Source organism: Mesocricetus auratus, unplaced genomic scaffold (genome assembly GCF_017639785.1).
Source record: "Mesocricetus auratus isolate SY011 unplaced genomic scaffold, BCM_Maur_2.0 Super-Scaffold_6730, whole genome shotgun sequence".
In the NCBI taxonomy this organism is placed as follows: Eukaryota; Metazoa; Chordata; class Mammalia; order Rodentia; family Cricetidae; genus Mesocricetus; species Mesocricetus auratus.
The window spans coordinates 87327704-87347740 of NW_024429184.1; the positions used below are offsets into that span (position 1 = coordinate 87327704).

At 41.1% G+C, this 20037-nt stretch overlaps 1 protein-coding gene and 1 long non-coding RNA gene across 12 annotated transcripts in view; one reads left to right on the forward strand and one right to left on the reverse strand.

Moving 5' to 3' along the window:
- The window catches only part of LOC121138825, a 36529-nt gene extending 17766 nt beyond the window's left edge, over positions 1 to 18763 (forward strand). The window contains exons 2-3 of one of the 2 annotated variants that reach the window (XR_005875688.1): positions 12609 to 15549; positions 15776 to 16028. This is a non-coding gene — a long non-coding RNA (uncharacterized LOC121138825). Of the gene's footprint in view, positions 1 to 12608; positions 15550 to 15775; positions 16029 to 18640 lie in introns of those variants that run through there. The other variant, XR_005875687.1, reaches the window with a different exon arrangement.
- The window catches only part of Cep192 (centrosomal protein 192), a 73072-nt gene that overhangs the window by 3542 nt on the left and 49493 nt on the right, over positions 1 to 20037 (reverse strand). For 5 of the 10 annotated variants that reach the window (XM_040741655.1, XM_040741657.1, XM_040741662.1 and 2 more), the window contains 13 exons: positions 19136 to 19396; positions 18671 to 18786; positions 16980 to 17089; positions 12602 to 12767; positions 11283 to 11473; positions 10561 to 10684; positions 9573 to 9678; positions 8626 to 8830; positions 6189 to 6268; positions 5545 to 5640; positions 2326 to 2445; positions 1781 to 1902; positions 123 to 252 (listed from right to left, as the gene is read on the reverse strand). In XM_040741655.1, coding sequence (XP_040597589.1) covers positions 123 to 252; positions 1781 to 1902; positions 2326 to 2445; positions 5545 to 5640; positions 6189 to 6268; positions 8626 to 8830; positions 9573 to 9678; positions 10561 to 10684; positions 11283 to 11473; positions 12602 to 12767; positions 16980 to 17089; positions 18671 to 18786; positions 19136 to 19396 — 1827 coding nt within the window. The remainder of the gene's footprint in view (positions 1 to 122; positions 253 to 1780; positions 1903 to 2325; positions 2446 to 5544; positions 5641 to 6188; positions 6269 to 8625; positions 8831 to 9572; positions 9679 to 10560; positions 10685 to 11282; positions 11474 to 12601; positions 12768 to 16979; positions 17090 to 18670; positions 18787 to 19135; positions 19397 to 20037) is intronic. The other 5 variants (XM_040741658.1, XM_013116818.3, XM_040741659.1 and 2 more) reach the window with 5 other exon arrangements.

Genomic DNA, 20037 nt, shown 5'->3' on the forward strand with positions numbered 1-20037 from the left:
TCTTTTCAAATACAGTAAAGCATTTTTAAAAATTAATGCGTTACAACTAAAATATTATAGAATATGTTTCTAATCATTAAGAAATGACCTTTTGAAAGTCCACAGTAACATTTTTAACTTACTGCATGAGTGAAAAAAGAATTATTTCGCAAATTGACTTTCAGTGTCCTGGATTCCCCAAGTTTGGTTGGCAGGAACATGTAGACATCCTTTGGGGCATACACTCCGCGGTGACTCAAGTCAAGCTGCCTGCTTAGGAAACAGGTTTACAAAGAAAGGTAATTACTCAGTGTGTAACAATGTTTCCATGTACTATGGTATGAAGTGCAGTTTTGTGCTTCATCTGCAACTCAAGACTTGTACTGGAGCTTATCTAGTCTATGGGAATGATGCCACAGGGAGGCTCTTCCAGGAACGCTGGGTTAGGGGCATTGTGAAGGTACCGTCTTCCCATTTCTGCTTCTGTTCTTGTCACCTGGACCACTCATACTTCCATGGGCTGGCTATTCTGAATTGTCCAAAGACAATGGCCTCTCTGATACCCTTGACCTTTCCCATGGAAATGGGCACACTGTATCTGTTTCAGTCCTGATTCCATACATTGACTTTCTGCCACTCTTTGCTAACCTCTCTGAGCTTTAAACTGCTAGCATGACGCTCTTCCCCAGGCAGTTGTCTGTCACCTTTCCTGTTTACTTCCCAGTATTTTTCAGGGCTATCACCCAACTTAGCAGTATGAGGACAGGACTGTCACGGCCCCTCCATTTGAAAACTGTGGAGGCAAGACCTAGACGACCCACCACCACCCCTACCCTCATCTTTAACATTTTTTTAGCATCATCAGACTTCAAGGAATATGAGACGAACAGGTTAAGTGGATGGCAGAAAAGAGGGTGCACTTTCAGGGCTGGAGAGATGGCTTAGTAGTTGAGAGCACTTCCTGCTCTGACCTCTCAGCACCTACATGGTGGTTCACAGATGCCTGTTAACTTAGTCTTAAGGGATCTGATGCCTTATTCTGGATTCCAAGAACACCTGCACTTAAGTGACAAACACTCACACACATACACATGCTAGTCAAATAAAAATAACATAAAGCTTAAAAAAATAATGATAAACTTTCACTATGGACATGATGGCCTGTAACCCTACTTCTTGGGAGGCAGAGGTAAGAGACAAAAAGTTTAACATCATCCTCAGCTACACAACAAATGTAGGCTAGCCTGACCAAAACAAACAAGAATCCTACTTTAAGAGTTTGTTTGTATTTGTGTGCCTTTGTGCAGTACCCATGGAGGCCAGAGGAGGGCACTGGATCCCTTGGAGTTGGAGTTACAGGCTGTTGTAGCTGCCTGGCAGGGAGCTGGGAACTATAACCCAGTCCTCTGTAAGAATGGCAAGTGCTCTGGACTGCTGAGCTATCTCTCTAGCCACGGAATCTATTTTCATACTTTTATTGTGGAAATACAAAACAGCACAAACACTTTGGGGGAAACTATTTGCCAACTTGTGTTTAAAGTTAAAGATCCAGCAATTTGGGATAACAATAATTTTTTTTTTATCCAAAATGAATAGAAACATTTATCCTCAGAAATGTATGCAAAACAGAGGCTCAATGATGCACACCTTTAATCCCAGCACCTGCAGGCAGGTGGATCTCTCTGAGTTACAGGACAGACAGGGCTATACAGAGAAACCCAGGAGTGTGGAAGTGACTCTTGAAAGCAGAAAGGTGTGTCAATGCTACACTATCTCACTGACATGGACACAGCATACACACCCAGGTATGTGAACGGAGGTGTCCAGCACAGCACGCCTCCGAGACACGCCTGCAGGATCTACTTTAATGAGGCTTTCTCTGGAGGAGCACGAGTCTTCAGGGTCATTTTCTGCTCTGATGCTCTGTATAGAAAAGAATCACAAAGTGGGAGGAGAAACAGTGACTACTCCAGAAAACACAAGGACATTTCCTTATGGGAATTCCATTATTCTCTTTAAAACACTGTAGAGACAGGATTATTGTTAAATCCCTTATAACTGCAAACTCTGTTCAGTCTAGTTCTGTTGCCCCATGCAAATGCCCATACACGTACATACATACAGATAGCAACTTTCAAACATGAGTTCTTGAGGACTATAGACAAAAAAGCAGACCTCAAAGGTGTCAGTTAATAAAGAGTGGCAGGAATCTTAAGATATGAGGCTACAACAAATTACTGAAAAATGAAACCAAGTCAGGAAATTATTATGCATTTTCAGATATTTTCCCACTTAGGGTTTTAATATAGGCAATCACTTGCTCATGGTATCTAAGACGACGCTAACCTGTCCGGAGAGCTGGAATCTCAGCGTGTGTTTCATGTGAGGCTCTTTAGCAGGGTGGCACTCAACATCCCAAAACTGGGCGTAATCCCCTCTATCTCTGGGCAGAAACAGGATGGAGACCTACAAAACACACGAGATGAGACACACAGACCCAACTTTAAATGCAGATTAGGAATCCAAAGTTTAGTGTAAACCAAGTACAATAGCAAACACATTTACATTGGCTAGTTTTCCCTTTGATAAAAAATGGATTTGAGGGCTAGAAAAATGACTGAGAACCCAGGTTCAACACTCAGTACCCACATGATGGCTCACAACCATCCATAACTCTTGTTCTAGGGGATCTGGTGCCCATTCAGGCACTGTATGCACATGGCACAGATATAAACAAAAAACACTCATATACATAAACTAATAAAATACTTTTAAAAGAAAGATATGAACAACTTTATCACTACTATAACATATCCAAAAGATATTTCTTTTAAAGCTATACATAAAATTTCCCTCAAATGTGTAGGCTTTTTTGGAGGAGAATCCCACCACGGAAACAATCTACTTTCAACCTCATCACTGAGGTCTTCTCAGTGCAGACATGAGGATGGTGGAAGGCTAGGGTAATCAGGACAATAAAGCGAATGGTGCTAGATTATAGTAACTCACACAGTAATTAATTCAGAATGCTAGTCAGAGCTAGCAGTCCTACTTTCTTACACAGCTTAGGAATACATACAACCTGAACATGAACAAACTATGAATGTTCAACTGATGGGGCTAAAGGGGCCCCAAAGGCAAGTCTGGCTTGTGACAGCAAGAGGAAGGCTTCCAACAGTGATCTGAGCCCTGTAGCAGTATCCAGGGCCCAAGAGCCCTGCTGGCTGAGGACGACCACTGCAACAGCAACAAAATGGTTCCTGGTAGAGAAGGCAGGAGCTGCCCCTCTCTCTGAAAAGATTATTAGTCACCAACAGCAGACGAAACCTGGGGGAGGGTGCCCCCTTTGACAGCTAAGTATGTGCTGCCCTGTCACCCTAGTGACAGGGACTAGAGCCTACTGACCTAACTGAGCATTTTCTTTACCCTCCTGGGTTTGATGGGAGGGAGAGCTCAAGAGAGTCAGATATATGGGTCAGATTGTCTGAGGAGGAGGAGGAAGACTTGAGAGCCTGCCTGCCTCCCAGCCAGAATCCACTCAGCCTGCTCTGTATCGAGGAAAGAAGACTTGAGTCATGACAGACCCATATGTGGCTTGCTGCAATGGCAGCTCCTGCTTCAAATAAGGAACTCACTGACACTCCTAATGCTCTGCCCCACTCCAGGATTCAACCTACTGCTGCAGGTAGGGGGACTTGTCCTCGCCCCAGCTCCCAAGATTCAAACAGAAATCCATTTCTGTGGCTTTCTATCGCCTTCAAGACATGCCAGAGACAAGGGGCTTGCTGTGACCTGCTCTCTGCAGACTTGCTCTGCATGGAGCTACTGTTGGTTTGCATCCGGAGACCCTCTGAAGGCTTCGCCTGTAACCCTTGCTGACCGTCTCTGAGCTGACACCTTGAGTAGGCACAGCGCTGTATCCCACATTCCCACTTAAGCTGTTGCTCCCCTGTGGCAAATAAAGCTCCGTCTGCTCCCTTCACTCTTGGATACCTTGGGACAATAGAACTTACTGTCTCACTGTAACAATGGGATAATATTTTAGAGTAGTGCTGTATAAAGTCAGTGTTAGAAGCCTTGGCTTTACAAAGAACAGTGATCACCAATGAGTCTGAACTGGAACATCAAAACACATAAGTAAACTCATTCCAGCTTTGCATAGATAGCAAAAGGACAATAAGCCAAATTCTGAGAGTTTAGAGGGAAAGGTAAAACAGACCCAGGCGAGGGCACTCTGCCCAGCGAATTGAACACACAATGAAGAGAAGGGGGCAAGCATGAAAACAGTAACATCCTATACAGGTACAAAATAGGCAATTTGTCTGGAACATGGACAGTCATGCCTCTTTAAAAATTAAACTCAGGGCAAAACAAAGAGGAAAAAACAACTTGCATTATTGTACAGCACACACTCAATACCCCCTGGAAATTTCCATGTTTATTACCTCATTCACTTTTTATATACAACTGATCAATACTTAAAGGTTTACTGCACATGACTGCTATTTTTCAATGATGAAGCTGCCCAAGAGGCACCCTAAACCTATTTAGGCTAGACTTAGGTGCAATTATTTCTCTGGTTTATTGTCAGTGTCTTATCCTGACTGACTGAAAGTATATTTGTTCACATTTTCCTAGAAGTCACACAACAATAAAAAACTAAAATAAAAAAAAAAAAACACCACAGAGCTTACATGCCTAATTAAGTATAAATAAGAGAAGTCTTGGCTCTCTACCCACAGTGAGTGTAGCTCTGAGACCTCACCAGAGAAGTTTCTTTGGGCAGTGGATGGTGGTTAATGCATACACTCACAAATGGCTACAATGCAGGGGATGAGTATCCAGGGAGTTGTCAGTTACAAATGGGACATCTCAGCAGGACCCCTGGAGCTGGAGACACAGGAGGTTATGAACCACCTGACAGGGGTGCTGGGAAACAAACTTGAGTCCTCTGCAAGAACAGGAAGTGCTCCTAGTCGCTGAGCCATCTCTCCAGACCTCTAGCTAAGGTTTTAAGTAAGATTATGTATTTACAGATAATGAAAAAAAAAAAAAAAAAGGCCATAAATTTGAACAGTAAGGAGAAGTAATGGGAGATTCTGGAGAGAGGAGGGGAAGGAGGAAACAATTAGGTGTATTATAATCTCAAAAATAAAAGAAGTAATTCTAAAGCTCACACTTTGAAAATAATAAAAGCTCCCATGAAAATACACTGATAACCATGCATGAATGCTGAATTTTTCCCTGAAGAACAATGGATTTCAATGGCTACAACTGGTAGGTAGAACTACTGTCTTGATCAATGAGGGGTGTTTTTTTGTTGTTGCTTTTATGAACACTAGCAGCTGCAACCCTTACCACCAAACTACGCTGCTCAGTAGCTTCCTACCACAGCACAATGGAAGCATGCTTGTACCACAGAGACCTCTTCTCCAGTGGACAGCTCACCGTAAGGCCAGCTCTGGTATGAAGGAGACAAACTGAAGCAAACCAGGTCACATGATTCATTCCTGGTGGAATAATATCATGTTCTCACCAGGTGCCCACGAAACTTCCAAAACTCACCTTTTGAATTCCATGGCCTTCCAGTGTTCCAGAAATGGGTGAACATCTGAATGCTGTGTAGGTAGCTCTAAAAACATCCCCAGTTTCATCAACTCCCTGGAAAATAATCATTTAAAATAATTAAATGGCTATTATTATTCAAATGATAAAGAATCTCATAATCTAATAAATTAATTTAAAAGATCCCATTATTCATCTCAAAATAGGTCAGGAACACTCAGTACATTCCTAAGGAAGGGCTTGACCCCAGCTGAGCTCTGCCCATGCCATCAGCAGCAGCTCCCATGGACTGAAACGGGATAGACGTAACAGCAATGAATGAGCACAGAGCACAGTAGGCGTGGAAAGAAGTAGTGTGTGCACGCATGGGGTTCAATAATAAAACATTTCTCAAACTAATGTATTCAGGTAAAAATTGGAACTAGGAAAACTTAATGGAGCAAACATTTTTGTTTTGCACTTTTAAATAAAAGTTTTCTAATTTGAGTCTCAGAATTATCTGGTGAAAAGAACAGCTACACGCCATCCCTGCCTACAGAAAAGCACACGTGAATAAACTGCTGGCACAAACAAGCTACATCTTGACCTGCACTTGTATTCAGACTGAAACGGCCCACCGCGCCTGACCAGTTTAGATGACTGACCTTGACATATGGGGGAGCGAAAGAAGACAGGTGCCACTTCACATCTGTGGGGCCACAATTCTCCAGCTCCAGGTAGTTCTCTGAAAGATAAAATCCTCACCCTTTTATTCCTGAGAGGGTGGCAAGCAGCTCTATGACACACCTCACGACCTTGTAAGTCACGTAGGAACTACAGAATTTTCTAGAGTCTTTTTCAAGGTATAATGCAAAGATTGAAGGGCTGAGACAAGAGAACAAGATGACACTACAATGGGAAGACAGCTGTCAATGATTCACAAGGTCAGACTAGAGGAGACGAAGGTTCTGTCCTGGGCACAAGACCTCTAACAACATCACCTGAGCAACAGCAGAGCCAGTCACAGTTTACAAGCCACTGCTCAGGGAGACCAGAAAGAAGGTGGAAGGCATGGGGGCAGCAGGGTGTACGTGGGCCCAGGGCTCGCATGTAACTTTAGACGCTGGGATACAAGAGAGACTCAAGGTATTCTGAAAGGAACGAGGCAGGAAAATCCAGGAGCACCAGCACTCCAGGTATGAGAAGTCCCTGGAGGAAGGGGTAGCGTCACCTAAGAGGCTACAGATATGGCAAAACAGCTCTTCGGAGCTCTGATCAAGCTGGCTAGCCGTAGTGATGCCACCTAGCCAAACTAAGAAAGGGAAGGCAGGAAGCGGGAGCCTTCCACCAGAGGGTGTGCTGAGAAAGACAGCATCGCAGAGACAGAGGGGAGTGGAGGGAACGGAGCACACACTGAGGGCTCGCTGGAAGGAACAAGCGGGGAAAAGGAAGGCGCGAGCAAGGGCAGGGAGAAGCCTGAGGAAGCAGAGTAGATGGACTAGACTTAAGCAGAAGCTTCCTTTGTGACATTAAACAAGGATTTCATTTAGCCTGATGACTTCTCTAAGTGTGAGGCAAAGTCAGGAGTTCTACGACATGAGAGAGCTCAGGGAACAGCTGGGACATGGGCTGCTGGTGAGAACCCATGATAAAGGGGCATACGAGATATGAATCAGCAAAGCCCATGTGGTTTTGCCCATTAATACCTGATGCTGGGGTGGGGGGACACAAAAGGCCAAACAGCTAGGTTTGACCAAGGCTTAACAAGAAGGCACAGGAAGTCAAGGGGGAGGAGGTTATGGTTATCAAGACGGGGCACAGGATTCAAGGAGTCTACGAAAAGAAGGTCCTGAGCCAAGTAGTAGAGGCCATGAAGGTTGTGGGCCTTGGAATGGAGATGTCAACAAGGTTGGAAAGACTAGACTGAAACCCCTAGAGCAGGGGAAAGACAGGAAAGGTCTTAAGATGAGAGTGAGAACAGAATGAGCTACTGGAGTAAATGGTTAAGGTCCAGGAGGCCCACAAAGAAGGAAACAAGTCAATGAAAGGTATAGTATGTTTCAGTGAGACATGGATGCAAATCCTTTTTGAACACCCAAATAATAATATTCATTTAGCAAAAGTCAGCAAGGAGAAGGAGAAAGAGACATTAACTACAGAGTACCTACTAGACAGTAAAGACCAGGTTCACTGCTTTATATACATGACTGAACAAACAAATGACTGAATCTACCTTCAGTGTGCCCCAAGAAGGCGATGGTTACAATAGCCCCTTAACACATGGGGAAATTGAGCAGTGAACCTAGCCTGCTGAGGACCTCAAAAATCAGTCAGGATCAGAGCTGTGGTCCCTCATCCACACTGTGGTGGACTCAATGAAAATGACCTCTATAGGCATAATATTGGGAAGTTTAACCATTGTTGGAGAAGATATGGCCTTGTTGGAGGAAGTATGTCACTGAGGGTGGGCTTTCAGGTTTCAGGAAGCCCAAGGCCCCCCCCAACAGGAGCACTCTCTCTTCCTGCTGCCTGCCAGTATCGATATAGAATGCTAAGCTACCTCTCCAGCACCATGTCTGCCTGCAGGACACCATGCTTCTTGCCGTGATGATAATGAACTAAATCTCTGAACTGTAAGTCAGCCCGAATGAAATGTTTTCCTTTATAAGAGCTGCCATGGTCATGGTGTCTCTTCACAGCAATAAAGCCCTAAGACAACTATCTCCTTTCTTCTTTAACTACTAGGTAAGAGATCTGGTTGTAACAGCATAATAATAACCATCCAATAAAACCTAAATACCAAGAATACAGTTATTTGAGCCCATGATTCAGATTTTAAGATTGTGTTTTCAAATCCATTCTATTATTGAAATGACTGCAAATGATTCCATAATTTTCTCAAGTAGGAGTAAATTTTGTACATAAATCAAGATTAACTTTCAGCACAAGAATCTAGAAGCATATATAGTTTAGCAGGAAAGCACTAACACGTGTGATGCCGTGGTCTGAGACCCAGCAGACAAAAACAAATGCATGGATATATGAAAAAGAAAGCACTAAATTTCATTGGCATAGGACCGACCTAATTCTGTGATACAATACCTGAAGTTTTACCAGATTCTGTTGGAGGAAAAATCACTGTCTTGTTTCTAATTTCAACTTTTGTGGAAGGTGGTTTTGTTATTGGTTTTGTCAAATGACTAATGGAAGGCTCAGGTCCTGGGCCAAGAGTTCCAAATGTGCTGGAGGCCAAATGAGGTAAAGGTTCTTGACTCAAATCTTCTCGTATTTGAACTTTTACCATTTTCTGAAATAAGTCAAATGAATAAGACACTAAAGTAACCACCAGTTTAAAAGGCACATTCTGGTTTTTAAATTATGATAAAGAGGTTCCAAACAAATGAAACACTAATGAATTTAGAAACTAAAGTTTATTTGAAACTTGAAGCAATCCTTTGGTTCTATCTCTTCTCTCAGCATTTGCCTTTCCTCTCCGCCCCCTTCCTTCTATCTTTGTATTTATGTGCTTGGGTATGTATGAGTGCACATGCGTGTGGAGGTCACAGGACAACCTTGGGTGTTGGTACTCATCGTCTACCTTGTTTAAGAAAGGCCTCTTGTAGGTCACTACATATCCTGGCTAATAGGCCAGTGAGTTCTCAGGGATTCTCCTGTCTCTGCCTCGCATCTCGAGACAGGAACACTAGATGTATGCTTCTGTCTGTCTTTACACAGGTTCTGGGGCTTTAAACCTAGGCATTGACACTCGGAAGGCAAGTGCTTTAACTATGGTGCCATGTCCCCAGCATTGTTCTTTCCTTCCTTTTTGATTTTAAAGCAAATAATTATTAATAGTTTCTAGGTCCTCATTTTCCATGCCCAGTCTCCCAGTAAAACTGTTCAGATTACTAAAGGCAAAATTCTGTACTAGGTGCTCTGAGAAGTATACTTAGTGGGTTTCATCTGACTTCTGAAATGTAAAAGTTCATAAGGACTGTTAAACTGTGAAAATAAAAAGAATGCTGCCCAGAAAAACAATTCAGACGTACCTTCTGTCCGTTATCACAGTGTATATAGATCAAGCCAGTCCATGGGAGCATTGATTGTCTTGTGGACAGGGAAGAATTGGGACTCACAAGAATTTGTATTTTACTCCTAAAATAATAATAATAATAATGAACACTGAGACTATTCTTCACTTTTATAGTAGTAATGACAAGTTACAAATACTGTTCTGCCAATAACCAATCATTTCCTGTGGCTGGAAAAAACTGACTGTGGTTAGCTCTTGCCCTAACTTCTTCACATGGCTCATCTGGCCTCAATACCCAACAATGGTAAACTGTCTATGTGCTGACAGTGCCTATGTAGAAATAGCTGATCCCAGAAGACTCCCTCTCAGGACATTTTATTTAGAAAATTATAATCTAGTCTTCAGAAGAAAAACACAAAAAATAAATAAACAAACAAAAAACAATGCACATTTCAATCCAAAGAGACAGAAAGCAAAACAGCTAGGCTATGTCACAAAATAAGATGGGTACTTTATTAGCAAAGGGCAAACTTCTACTGAGTAATTTTATTTGCTTATTTCTGCAGTTCAGGGAGCAGAAACCAGAGCCTTACACATGCTAGGCAAGAGCTCTACAACTGAACCCTGAACAACGTGTATGAGATAACTTGGTCCTTCAGTTGAGATGAGGAAAGGAATTAGTGGAAGTGGGAACAGAAGGGAAATATGACCAAAGTACGTGTAAAATATTTATACATGTATAAAAGTGTTCTATATCCATTATGAATAATGAGTACATTGTTTTAAAAGGCCAGCCTCAAAAAAGCCAAGCATGGTGGCACATGTCTTTAATCTCAAAACTCAGGAGGCAGAGATGGATCCCTGTGAGTTCGAGGCCAATCTGGTCTATAGTGCAAGTTCCAAGACACCCAGGGCCACACAGAGAAACCCTCTCTTGAAAAGAAAAGAAAAAGCCTCCATGATGGCATCTAAATAACACTGAAAAAAACAAAAGACATACTTACTCTGGTGTGATAAATCCATGTTGTGGTGTGACTGTCAAGCAATGTGCTGGCCAGTATAGCTCAAATTTCAGTAGCCTAACGGTGTTATTTATAATCTGGAAACGTCCAGTTTTTGCCATGTCACCTATTGTACCAGATAAATAATGTTAATTTCATTTAGCCATAGTGAAAAAAAAATGTTAGTAATCCCGAATCCTGAGTAAATGCACCTGTGTAGTAATAGCTTATTTTCCTTTTCAAGAGTTCAACTATAGGAATCTGAAGTCTGTAGTTTTTGCCATGTCACCTATTGTACCAGATAAATAATGTTAATTTCATTTAGCCATAGTGAAAAAAAAATGTTAGTAATCCCGAATCCTGAGTAAATGCACCTGTGTAGTAATAGCTTATTTTCCTTTTCAAGAGTTCAACTATAGGAATCTGAAGTCTGTGTTAAAGTAGGTCTTATTGATAACTCCTGAAACTACAAAGACACTGGCTACACTGAACCAGGCTAGAGAGACTATACCCTTAGGATGCTCCCACCTGACATCACTTTGGGAAACACGTATGTAGCATTTGCTCCTGCCCTGAACCCAGAGTTATCAATCAGTGTTAGGTCAATAAGCAGCAGGCAGAACTCCTTAGGTGGAGTACTGACTAACTGTCAGGTCTCCAGGTGGGAGCTGCGGATACAGGGAAGCAAACCTTGACTCCTAAATGGACTTCTGAAAAGTTCTTACCCAAGTACTCACAAGAAGAAGAAGCTACCAGAATCAAGTGTTCCGGATGGACAGCCCACCTTTCTTCAGAGGGTGGTGTGCCCTGAGCGGGGTGGGCAATTTGTGAGAGAAAAGGAGGCCCTTGAGGGCCTTTAACTGGTAAAACATCCAAAGAGACATTGCCACTTTGTTTTCCAGAAGCTCCAGATTCACTGGGGAAATTTTTAATAAACAGAAAAGAAAGAGACATTAAAAATACTAACAAATCTAATTGTTTCACATTTTATATCAGGACTTCAAAAAATAAAAAATTATGGCACAAGTAAAAGGATTTGATACGCCATATATCTTAGTAAATATGAAGACTCCATATTTTATATACTTAAAAGTACTTTACAAGGCTTAGGATGTAGCTCTGAAATAAGGCGATTGCCAGACACAACAATGCACTGGGGTCTAACCCTAGCACTACAGGAGAAAAAACAGTTTAAGAGTACATGTAATCAAACCATTTGATGATTTCCTTCTTTTTTTTTTCTGCCTGACTTCTACATCTTAAATCTCTTAAAAGATTTAATGGAAAGTGACCCAACAGAACGAAAAACCAAGTTCACTAAACATGATGGAGCAGCCTTATGGTGCCAAGACAGGCAGTTTTCAGTGAGTTGGAGGCTATCCTGGTCCACACAGGCATTCCAGGCTAGCCAAGACTACACACAGTTAGACCCTATCAAAGGAAGGAAGGAAGAGACGGAGGGAGGGAAGGAGAAAGAGAGGGAGGGAGGGAGGGAGGGAGGAAGGAAGGAAGATCAATTATTTTTCAACATATCTCTAACTGCACAACAGTAACTAGTTTTACAACAGTGACACCAAAATCCATTAAACAGCAAAGTCTTCGGGAAAAATGCTAATCCAATCTAGTAAGACTCTCACTATTTCCTAGTAAGTCTTAGAAACAATTCTAAGTCAAAACTATTTTGTAATCACAAAAGTACATATCATAACTAAAGTTTTAATGCACAGTGTCCAAATTCTTCACCCTCAATGAAATTCCAGCTTTACTTCCAATCAACACAGGTCACTCTTACATGACTAAGACAAAAATTTCCATAAAAAAGAGATGGCAACATAAGTATGTTAACAACTAGGAAATCTGAGAATGGGTTTTCAGGACTTTTGGACTTTTCTAGGAGTTTTAAATAATTTCAAATTAAGCTAAATAGGTGGGAAAATGAGAGAAAATAACATGATATAATATAGTGGGGAGAAGAGATAGATGAGCTGCAATATGAATCAGTCATGAAATCTAGTCAAAGATTTCTATTTGTGTATTGTTTTACCTTTTAGATTCCAACCTAGCACTGGAAGAAGGTTGAAGAAATTCTCTGCTAGAAACGGAATCTCTGAATTCTCCAACTACTGACAGGGTAATTTTACGCATGCTTCCATAAAAGAGCTGAATGTCATTAGGCCGCTGAGGAAGATCACATGCTGTAAAAGAATGCACTTTAAAACATAAACCCTCATGCGAGCACAGCACAAAACAGCACAGCAGGAAGCATCTCAATTATCACTATCACTGACTGCTACAGACTCCCACCATCAGAGCAGATGAACCAAATGTGAACAATCATCTTTGCTACTCCGTAACCTTTGGCAAGTTGTTAAACCTCTCTGAGCTTTAGTTCCCTCAGCTAAGACCTGGAATAGCGGTAATCATCTATCTCAGGGACACTGTGAGACTTAAAACATGAACATTTTTCAAGATATGTATAGCACAAAGCACATATAGTAAGCGAGGAGTTCTTCAGGTTAACTAAATTTCCAGAGTGACTCTTGGAGGTAGGTATTATGAAGTACACATTTAAAAGGAGGAATCTAAAACATTCAAAGGCTAAGGGCAAGTTTCACAGTAAAGCAAATCTATGAACCAGTCACTGTTAACAACACTAAGTATTTCTAGATTAATTAAAATGAGAGGGGGCATCATGAACATCTCTAGATTAGGCTGCCCAAATGTATATATGCAAGAGATTTTAGAGCGTATTTCATTCTGTCATCCTTTAAAAATTATATATGTCAAATGGAAATCGTCAAATAATGCAGTAAATTTGTTTTGTTTTTCTCGAGTCACGATCTCACATAGCCAAGGTTGGTCTTGTACCTCTGATCCTTCTGAGTCCACTCCCAAATGCCTGCATTACATTCATGTCTCCAAGCCAGATAGTAAATTGAAATTTACAGTAACTATGCCATGACTATAACTTATGAGAATAGCTACTTCTTATTTATTAATGGGTTTGCCAAAACAACCATTCTTTTCTCTGTATTGCTTTGGAGGCTGTCTGGAACTCGCTCTGTTGACCAGGCTGATCTCAAATTCACAGAGATCCACCTGCCTCTGCCTCCTGAGTGCTGGGATTAAATGTGTGTGCCAACACCCAGCCAAAACAGCCCTTCTTATAACACATTTCTTGAATTTCTGGACAAGGAGCTGCCCTGGAACATCCTTACTTCCCTGGTCCATCTTTTCTACTTTGTCTCCATTTCCTGTTCTTCAAGTAGATTTTGACAGTCAACTCAATTCTCAGTGACGGGCCCCTCTGTGCCTCTCCCATTCCTAAACCATACCAGTGCTCTACTCACAACACACTTTAGCCTTCTCTACACCTGTCTTCTGTATCTGTCAGTCCTTTATGGGTAAGGACTACAGTCTAGTGTCCACACAGATGCATCTACTCAGCAGGAGAATGGACTACAGTCTAGTGTCCACACAGAGGCATCTACTCAGCAGGAGAATGGACTACAGTCTAGTGTCCACACAGATGCATCTACTCAGCAGGAGAATGGGGACTACAGTCTAGTGTCTACACAGAGGCATCTACTCAGCAGGAGGATGGGGACTACAGTCTAGTGTCCACACAGAGGCATCTACTCAGCAGGAGGATGGCGACTACAGTCTAGTGTCTACACAGAGGCATCTACTCAGCAGGAGGATGGGGACTACAGTCTAGTGTCCACACAGAGGCATCTACTCAGCAGGAGGATGGGGACTACAGTCTAGTGTCCACACAGATGCATCTACTCAGCAGGAGGATGGGGACTACAGTCTAGTGTCCACACAGAGGCGTCTACTCAGCAGGAGGATGGGGACTACAGTCTAGTGTCCACACAGATGCATCTACTCAGCAGGAGAATGGACTACAGCCTTCTGTCCACACAGAGGCATCTACTCAGCAGGAGGATGGGGACTACAGTCTAGTGTCCACACAGAGGCATCTACTCAGCAGGAGGATGGGGACTACAGTCTAGTGTCCACACAGAGGCATCTACTCAGCAGGAGGATGGACTACAGTCTAGTGTCCACACAGAGGCGTCTACTCAGCAGGAGGATGGCGACTACAGTCTAGTGTCTACACAGAGGCGCCTACTCAGCAGGAGAATGGGGACTACAGTCTACAGTCTAGTGTCCACACAGATGCATCTACTCAGCAGGAGAATGGACTACAGTCTAGTGTCCACACAGAGGCATCTACTCAGCAGGAGGATGGGGACTACAGTCTAGTGTCCACACAGAGGCATCTACTCAGCAGGAGGATGGGGACTACAGTCTACAGTCTAGTGTCCACACAGAGGCATCTACTCAGCAGGAGGATGGGGACTACAGTCTACAGTCTAGTGTCCACACAGAGGCGTCTACTCAGCAGGAGGATGGCGACTACAGTCTTGTGTCCACACAGAGGCATCTACTCAGCAGGAGAATGGACTACAGTCTAGTGTCCACACAGAGGCATCTACTCAGCAGGAGGATGGGGACTACAGTCTAGTGTCCACACAGAGGCATCTACTCAGCAGGAGGATGGGGACTACAGTCTAGTGTCCACACAGAGGCGTCTACTCAGCAGGAGGATGGCGACTACAGTCTTGTGTCTACACAGAGGCATCTACTCAGCAGGAGGATGGGGACTACAGTCTAGTGTCCACACAGAGGCGTCTACTCAGCAGGAGGATGGCGACTACAGTCTTGTGTCCACACAGAGGCGTCTACTCAGCAGGAGAATGGACTGCAGTCTAGTGTCCACACAGAGGCATCTACTCAGCAGGAGAATGGACTATCGCTACTGGTGGAATTATGCCACTGCAAACTCTACATCTTCACCACAGCTGCAATGTTACTATGTATGTCCACAGCAAAATGAAGTTCAGCTCTAGCTGGAACTTTCCTCTGAGAAAGGGATGATGATCTAAAGTAGCAAAGATGGATCTTAACCTGAATGCATATATTCAGGTATGATTTTAATTACATAAATATTTACATATTATCTTACCAAAATGACACTTTGCTATGAAAAGATTTAAATGGTATTTTTCTTAATAAATGAAGACTTTTTAATCACAAATTCTTATCACTGTTCTAACAGCTATAAATATTCTGCCCTGTATGCTTATATATTTCGGTTACTTCTAGCAATATTTTTTAATTAATTGTTTTTATTTATTTTACATACCAACAGCTTCCCCTCCCTCCTGTCTTCCTGTTTCCTCTCCCATCTCCCATCTACAACCTCATCGTTTCCGCCGTTCAGAAAGACGCAGGCCTTGGGAGTCAACAAAGCATGGCATATCAACTTGAGGCAGGCAACTTCCTGAATTTAACAGCAGTAGCATAGACACTGAGATTGACAATTAATATATGGGACCTCCTGAAACTGAAAAACTTCTGTAAGGCAAAGGGCACAGTCAATAAGACAAAACGGCTCTCCACAGAATGGGAAAAGATCTTCACCAACCCTACATCTGATAGAGGGCTGTCTCCAAAATATACAAAGAACTCGAGAAGCTAGACACCAAAATACCACATAATCCAATTAAAAAACAGGGTACAGATTTAAACAAAGAATTCAACAGAAGAATCTCAAACGGCCAAGATACAGTTAAAGAATTATTCAGCATCCTTAGTCATCAGAGAAATGCAAATCAAAACAACTCTGAGACACTTCTAACTTTACTTCTTGCTATCAACAACACTGTAAAAACTATTATAGCATAAAAATTATGTAGCATTTTTACAGAGTTTGTGTGTCTTGGTGTATTTCTTTTGTATGGATAAACAAACACAATTAAATATTTGAATTGTTTCTCTCCCGAGTGAGGCTAAGCATCTAGGCTGTATTCCATGTCTATTTGGGACGTCTTGGACACCACTACATCTCTAAACATGATCAAGAAATCTGAAACAGGCTGGGAGTTGGTGGCATACACCATTAATCCCAGCACTCAGGAGACAGAGGCAGGCAGATCTCTTTGAGTTTGAGGCCGGCCTGGTATACAGAGCGAGTTCCAGGACAACCTCCAAAGCCACAGAGAAACCCTGTCTCAAAAAAAAAAAAAAAAAAAAAAAAAAAAGCAATCTGAAACAGCATGAACCTGGGTGTAGTAATAGCCCCTATCTCCCTATCTTCTTTCCCTTCATGAGCCTTACTCTTTACTGATACCTAAATACTTTACTGAAACCAAAAATATTTATAAAGCAAAATTCTTCCATCTGATTTTCAAAACCCTAAGGATGAGAAGTAAATGCCATTCTCACTCCATAGAGGACACTCAACTCCTTGGTGTGGTTTGTTTAAAGTCAGAGGTTCTGACAGCTCAAATTCAGCTAACCACATCCAAACTAACCTCTTTGACCCAAAAGATCAAGGATGTTACAATTCTTACCTTCATCTATGAGTAGCTCATCCTGAAATGCTTCAACAAAATCAATGTTTTGCAGCACACTATGTTCCGGAAGTATCTGCTTTATTACTCCTGGTTTATGCAACAATGCTCTGCCAGAAGAGATTTTTATTCACTTTATATATGAAGTGACCTAAATCAGATTTCAAAGTATTCGGCAAGGATGCATTCATACATAGAACACATATCTAAAGTCATAATATAAGTACCTTTTAGAGTAAAATCTGTTTTGAAATGGTAGTGAAATCATTAGTTTTATTTAGTTTAATAGAAGTATCAAGGCAGGATTTGTAAGAGTAAAAAGAAAAACAGATCCTCTTGAGGGCTTATCTTTCCATTATTTCTGACAATTTGGTGATACAATTTGTCTCAGTGGAAGAAAAAAACAATAATGATAAGCTGTTTTGCTGGGTGGTGGTGGCGCACACCTTTAGTCCCAGCACTCAAGAGGCAGAGGCAGGCAGATCTCAGTGAGTTCAAAGCCAGCCTGTTCTACAAAGTGAGTTCCAGGACAGTCAGGAGGATTACATAGAGAAACCCCGTCGAAAAACCAAAATAAATAAACAAATAGATGGAAAGATAAATAAATAAATAAATATTTTAAAAGTGATAAGCTATTTAGGGAAATATTTAAGTAACCACATAGCTACTGTAGAAATAGGCATCTTCCAAAGGATCTTTGTAGTGAAAAACAAACTATAAACATCTCTGTAATTCTCAGTGCTCACAACCAAAGCAAACTTCAGTAACTTAAGTTTGTGGTAAATAGGAGATATGAAACAATACTCTGTACTTTTTATGTTTCAGTAGAGAAAGAGAAACAAGTAATCTGATTTCTCCAAATCATTCTAAAATAATTAAGAAATCAGGTTCAGCTGTGCTGGCACACATCTGTAATCCCAGCACCCAGCAGGGCAGAGGCAGGTTAATCTCTGTTAGTTCGAGGTCAGCCTGGACTACACAGGGAGTACCAGGACAACCAGGGCTACCTAGAGACCCTGTCTTAAAAAAACAAAAAAACAAACAAACAAAAAAAAAGACCACATAGTGAGCTATCACTCTCAGCATGAGCTTCATCTATCTTCCGTAGCCTGAGAACTCAATTTTACAATAAGAAGCCCCCAGAATTTATCACATAATAATGTACTGTTTTTCATCACACTTCAGCTAGAGCAGCAATATTCCCAACTTTCCAACTCAGCATATTAAGTCACATTTATATTAGATGTGTCAAATTTTATAATGTATCTATAAGTTAAACCATCCTACACATTATCTTTTCCAGTAATTTATAGCCTTCCTAGAAATATGCTAAGTTAATCATGTAGGTTTATATAATATAATCTGTCAGTAGTTCTTAAAATCTTTTCTGAAACTGATCTTATATATTCTGAGTAGAGTCCCAGTATAAAGTATGAAGGTCCTATTGGATAAAGGAAAAGAGGACTAATCCACATGTCAAGAAAGAAAGTGAATGTAGAAAAACACAGGTGTTTTCCCAAGTATTTCTAACTCACACTATGCCAATTTATGAGCCACACTAATTTTACCAATGGTTTTCTTCACCTATCAGTTGACTAATAAATAGTAAGGTATGTTCTAAAACTTCCAAATCATTAACTGTCCTTGCTTTCACTGAACAGTTCCCAACATTGTCTGAATGAAGAATCTACCTTCGATACTGCTGTCTGGAGATTTCATCACCACCAAAGAAGTATACAGTTAGCAGTTCTGTTGCAGGCTTATTGTCATTCTTTCTGATTGATGGATTGTATATTAAAGTAATATCCTGATACAAAAAAATAGAAAACCAGGAGTATTAATATTCAGTATTTTTCCTCAGCTAGTCATCTCACTCTGAATGAACAGTCCTGCAATACTTCACTGAACACAGACACAAACAGTCACTGGAAGACAGAGGCAGGGAGAGCTCTGTGTACGAGGCCAGCCTGGCAACAGTTCCAGGACAGCCAGGGTTACACAGAGAAACCCTGTCTGTATAGTTCTTTCAGAAAAAACTAGGTAAATACATCTATCCCATACTCCTTTCCAATATGATTTTAGCTCTTGGCCATAAAATGTATAATTAATATTAATCAAAACGTAACTATTTTGGGAGGCAGAAATTTTATACTTACTTCTTGGGTTCTTTCCTTAAGCACAAATTTATCTGGAAAAATCCTCAATACTTTAGGATCCATCAAAACTTTTCTTTGAGAATCTTTAAAACACACTGCTTTAACAAAGGCTGCTCTGGAGCCAGTGTTACGAATAGAAAAAACAACTTTACTTTCTCTGCCAGGAATTAAGTCATTCACTGTTACCAAGTAACTGTCAGATAACTTCTTAACATCTTCTAAAATAAGATTACTTGTTCCTCCATAACCAGACAAAGGTATCTAAAAACAAAAAAGAAAAAACACACATCCAAAATTTTTTACATAAGAAAGCAGAAAATTTATTACTGTCAGAAGAAAATATAGATTTAACACAATTAAAGTTTTAGGGCTTGTATCCTTGGGATAGCAATGACCAAACTTCTAGTCTACCATATATATTATACTACATATTTATTTGTATATATTGTATATGCAGCACTTCCGAGCTGCATACCTCCTGACTATATAAAGAACAACCGTTTCCTGTTGCATAAGCCAAGTTTAACAAAAGAACAATAAAAACTAGTATAGCTATACTGCATACATTTGTAATGTGAAGCATAAGATTGTAATTTATTTTGAAATGCCTAGAAACACAGATAAACTAGTAGGTGGTCAGCTGTATGGTAAAAGAAATATACCAAAACATGAATTGTAGAATATAAGTAGTATTTTTTCAACTCAGCAATTCAGAAAAATACTTTAGGAGAAAAAAAAAAACCCTACTATCTCACAGTCTTTTAGCAGGGCTATTGTTAAAGAGAAGCCTGCAAACAGGACTACACTGAGGACCAGTACTCAAAACTCCATGCACAAGCAAGCTAGGGATTTGGAACCCTGAGACTGAAGCCAGAACTGAGATGCTTGCTGCAGTTTTTACA